The sequence below is a fragment of the Pygoscelis adeliae genome, unplaced genomic scaffold (genome assembly GCF_000699105.1).
Source record: "Pygoscelis adeliae isolate BGI_AS28 unplaced genomic scaffold, ASM69910v1 Scaffold353, whole genome shotgun sequence".
NCBI lineage: Eukaryota > Metazoa > Chordata > Aves > Sphenisciformes > Spheniscidae > Pygoscelis > Pygoscelis adeliae.
This window is the reverse complement of record NW_008824445.1, coordinates 102,501-107,406: the sequence shown is the minus strand read 5'-3', so window position 1 is coordinate 107,406 and position 4,906 is coordinate 102,501. Positions and strand designations below refer to the sequence as shown.

At 59.0% G+C, this 4,906-nt stretch overlaps 1 protein-coding gene across 1 annotated transcript in view; it reads left to right on the top strand.

The window, feature by feature from the left end:
* NCOR2 (nuclear receptor corepressor 2) overlaps window positions 1–4,906 on the top strand; it is a gene marked incomplete at its 3' end in the record, with an annotated part of 186,193 nt that overhangs the window by 142,797 nt on the left and 38,490 nt on the right. Inside the window, exon 19 of the mRNA XM_009320956.1 lies at window positions 1,976–2,531. Coding sequence (XP_009319231.1) covers window positions 1,976–2,531 — 556 coding nt within the window. The remainder of the gene's footprint in view (window positions 1–1,975; window positions 2,532–4,906) is intronic.

The following is a 4,906-nucleotide window of genomic DNA, read 5'->3' as shown; positions in this document are numbered from 1 at the left end:
CCATGAGGGCATCGCGGCTGCTGCGGCTGCCCCAGGCAGTGGAGCCCGCGCTGCCAGCAAAGGCAGGGGAAGCTGTGGTCTCCCACCGGCAAGGCTGATGTACCTTGGCGGGTCTTTTCCTCCTCCTTTCCCTTTTAAGGCAGCGTTTTCCTCCCTCCCCGCCATACCAAAGAAAGGAAACAACTTGAATGTGACAATTTTCAGCTATTTATCGCTTAGAAAGCACGGCAGCGAGTTTGGAGAAAATGTGCATAATTTTCCAACAATAGCCCCATTTGACTTTTGTTAAAGTAATTTAATAACTTAACCAGCACTGCTGGCACCACGCTGGTTCCTGGCCTTAGCACCCAGGCTAATGGGACTCGAAATGGGAAATCTTTTCAAACCATCGTTGTGAGTCACTCATTACAAGGCAGATTCCAGGTAAATCTTTGTGCGAGGTGATACGTGACTCAGAGGCACTAAGTAAAAGGTAGTTATTGCTCTTTGTTAGAGTGCCTGAGAGGAAACAATGTATTTTTGAGATTAGAGACAGATCTCTTGACATGCTCCCGAGCCTTACTCTCCAAGCCTCGTCTCTTGTTCTGCTGCTGGGGTGGGCTGAAGAAAGGCATAAGCAGGGGGGGGATGAAATGTCATGGGCGCAGAAGTGCCAGGGCAGTGTTGTGCAGGAGATGGCTGCTGGCTCCAGGGTGACATTTGGGGATGCTCAGGCAATAGCTTGGGGTTAGGGGGCCGTGTGGCCGGCCGGGGAGGGGGGGTGAAGGACTTGGCGTAGGGGTTATGGTGTAGACCACGGATTCAGGATCTGGAGGGAGCATCCTGCAGCCTAGAGCTTGGCTGAGCCTGGGACAAGCCACTGCTGGATGTCTCAGCGTGGCATTCAGAGTAGCATCGAGTGGCAGCCGGGGAGAGTTTGGCCAAACGCGCTGTAAACCTCGTCCCTGGGTGGGGGATGGGACACCTTATTGCTCAATTGCAAGTGAATAAAGGTTGGAGAAGGCTGAGATTCCTGATGAGTGTGGCACGTTTTCCTGCCAAGGAAGGATGGATGTGCTCCAACGTACAGCTCTTGGGACACAGTCCCTCTGTGTCACTGATCTCACCAGCATTTGAAAGCTGTCTGTGCTGCTGTGGAGAGAGGCAAGTTGACGAATGCGTGGGAGGAAGCCTTTGGGCACGAGCGTGAGAGCCGTGCCCGGTGGGGATGTGCTGAGATGGGACCATGGAAGTCTCCTGGTGCTCCTGGCCCTGGCAAAGACTTGGAGGGAACGATCCTCTCTCCAGCCGTAGAAACAATCTCTTGGCAGCACCTTCATCTGCAGTGGTGCGTGGATGCTTGCGCTTCCAGCTCACTTCAAGCCGTTGGTGGCAGATTTGAGAATGATCCTTTCCATGTAATAATTAACCTGTCCCGCAGTACTGCCAGCGCTTTGCTTTCGCCAACCCTGACCTCCTTTCTTCTGCCACTGGTGGCTTAAATAACAACAAACACGCACGGTGTTTTGGGATGGTCCCCAGCTGCCCTGGGGGTGGCAGAGCCAGGGACACAGGCAACGTAAGTCAGCAAGCAGGGTGCCAGCAAGGTGCCTGGCCCCAGGGGAGCAGAGCTGATCCAGAGCCGTGGGTGAGAGGGCGAGAAGGGAGCAGGTCCTGTCCTGCGGATCCAGCTAGCAGCCGGGGTTTTCCCTTAAAACCCAGTCACTCGGACTCCAGGGTTTTGGCCATGTGGGTTTGCGTTTGGGTGGGGGTTAACAACAAGTCATCGCGCTGGGCAAGCAAAGAGGCCCCCAGAGCATCCCTTTGCTTAGTAGGCTCTGGATCCGGGGATCCCGGCACAGCTCTCCCAGCCCTGGGATCATCTCCCCCTCGGAGGAATGAAGGCGTTCTCCTCCCATGGGAGGGGGCGGAGGCAGCGATATGGGAAGCGAGAATCTCGGGCTGATCCTTATTTTTATTTCTTCCCTTTTCTCAGCTGCAGTAAATAACAGCTCCGACACAGAGAGCATTCCCTCGCCGAGGCTCGAAGCCAAAGAAGGAGGCGAAAACGGGGCCAAGGCACCACCCGGGCCGGGAGGTGACTCCGGCGCAGAACCGGCAGTCAAGTTGGAAGAGGCTCCAACACCCCCTGACGCTCCCCCCGCCCCCCCCCCCAACCCCGCTCCTGCCACCAGCCCTCCGCCGGAGGCAGCTCCCGAGCCACCCAACAGCGAGGAGAAGGTGCAGGAGGACCTGGTGGTGGACGTGGTGAAAACGGAGGAGCCGGAGGAGAAGGTGAGCGAAGAGCACTGCAAGAGCGAGGTGAAGAAGGAGGAGAGCGAAGACAGCCAGGAGAAGGACAAGGGGAATGACAAGAAAGCGGAAAGTGGCGTCAGCAGCGGAGGGACAGCAGGGACGGAGGGGACACCCAAGGCTGAGAAGAAGGAGAGCCATAAAGGCAGTAAAGGCCCCGGGGTGAACCCCGACAGCGACTCCAGCGCGACCTGCAGCGCGGACGAGATGGACGAGCAGGATGCTGTGGACAAGAGCAGGTAGGAGCGGGGAGAGAGGTGGGCAAGTGCGCAGCCCGAGGGCTAGACAAGCATCTCTGTTGCGTGCCGCAGTGCCCACATGCACTTCTGTGAGCTCCTTCTTGGGAATACCACCGCTCAGGCACTCCCCCAGGTGAAGGGACATGCCCGACTGTGTCCCCATGTGGCGTGACCCTCTGGCCATCGCTTGCAGAGGGGCCATCACACAACGGGCAGTGCAATGTCCCAACGTACGGGTGCTACTGGGCAATGACCGCAGGCAGGTGTTAGGTGCAGAGCCACTGCGTCTGCTGGCCGCAGCCCATCTGGGTGATGCAATGGAGTGGGACGTGCCCTCGGGGATAGCAGAGTTGTGCAGAGGCACAGGCTAGTGTGCCAGCATCCGGGGTTGGGAGCAGTTTCTGTCTGAGTTGGCGCTGGCAGGAGAGAAGTCGCGTCAGGGACATGTTCCCAGTGCAGAGAGGGGGCGAGTCGCTCCCTTGGCGGAGATGCTGCTTGGATTTGTAGGGGTGAATTATCTGTCCTGGCCGTAAAGGCAGGAGAATGGTGTGGGCTGTGCAAGCTTTCCTGGGGCCATGCCACTGGGTCTTCACCTGAGCTGCTGTGGTCCCGAGCCCTCCACCCACCCCAAGGGCCAGCAGCCGAGGGCATCTCTGACCCTTCCTGGGTGGCTCTTGCGACAGGGAGGGGAAACACTGGCCTCCTCCTCGGGGAAACGTCCTGTTCCCTCCTGGCCCTTCCCACAGAGCCCTCCCCACCCAAGAGCCTCACAAATGGGGAGAGGGTTTTCTGTTTTTTAAAGAATATATATGTATACATGCATCTTTGTAGCGCTGATTTCTCTAACGGCTCCTGCTTCCATCCATGCTGGCTCCTGGGTCAGGAGGGACCTCTGAGTCCACCCTGCCATCGCACATAGGGACGGCAGTCCCTTCCCGCTCCCCACCTTGGAGCTGGACTGAGATGAGAGGCTGGCATCCCACGTCCTCCATCCTGCATCCAGCATCCTGCATCCCACATCCCTCCCATGGGCTTGCAGGGGGCATTTTGGCAGTGGGACAGGTGCTGCCAGGCCGGGTGGGCTGGACACAGCGCTGTGGACGGGGCTATTTAAAAAAACAACCGAGCAAAGCAGTGGGACGAGGTGGTAGGGAGCCATTGTGCATCTCCACCACTCCTAACGGCCTCCGTGCTTTCCCTGTGATGGATGCAGGAGCCAGTGGGTGAGTGCTGCTCGTGCGGGAGCATTCTCTGCGCTGCCCGGCTGCCCCGGGGGAGCAGCCCCTCTCGCTGCCAAGCAGCTGGAAGCAGCACTGACGATGCCGAGGGGCGGTGCGGATGCCGCTGGCCCCGGCCCCGTGGCAGGGCTGAGGCCTCTTGGCTGTAGTGCTGCTCTCTGGGGGTGGACGGAGTCCAGCACCACCCCTCCCCACCCTCTCCTCCTTCCCAGACCGAAGAAAACCTCCTAGCAAGGGAGAGTGAGGCCAGCGGGGCTGCACTCCTCAAGTTTAACATTAACCCAACCGAAAACAGGACAGCAGCGTCTTGTACCGACTTCCCAGCAGCAAAGGAGCAAGTCATCTTGGGAACGACTTTTTCATCCCTGGCTCCTCGCTGAGTCAGCACCTATCTCACTTGTCAAACAGTCACCAGCTTCCAGGAATATTAAACATTAAACAGGCGTCCCGCAGCTCCCGGGCCACTCCTCTTATCCGGTGTGGCGGCGGAGCATGGGGGTTTTTTTTCCTCTGACCGGGTGTGGCGGGGAAGCAGGGGTGATAGCAGAGCCTGCCGGCACAGGAAAGCTGCAGCCAACGCCTGGCACTGCCCAGCCCGGGAGCCCCAGGAGCACCCACGGGTCGGTCTGCAGCCAGATCGGAGGTTTTGGCACCATCGTGCTCCCAGCAGGGACTCTGTGCTCTTCCCTGGTGTAGCTTTGCTCCCTTGCATTTCCCAGCAGCCAAGGGCTGCTCGCTCGCAGGCGGTTACCGCAGCCCCGCTGCTGCAGTGTGACTTGCGATGAGCAGGATGAGGCTGCCGAGATGCCGCGTGAGCCGCCCCATCACCGCATCACCTGATGCTCGCCCGCCCACCCAGCGCCAGCGGGCCGTGGGTGCTCTTCCCTGCGCTTGTAAAAGCACCGAGCTGTCCGCGGCATCTCCCAGAAGGGGATGGAGGGTGGCTGGGGTGTCCGTGCAGTGAGAGGGAAGGGGTGCAGGGTTGGCGTGAGACGTAGGGGCAGCCTTTCTCAGGTCCTCCTGTGGTTCGCACTAGCGAAGACGAGTCCGGGATAAGGGGTCACAGCCTTAACTGTGAAGAAGGTGGCTAACTGTCTGTGGTTCCATACTGCCTGTGCTACAAGAGGGCTGCTGCTA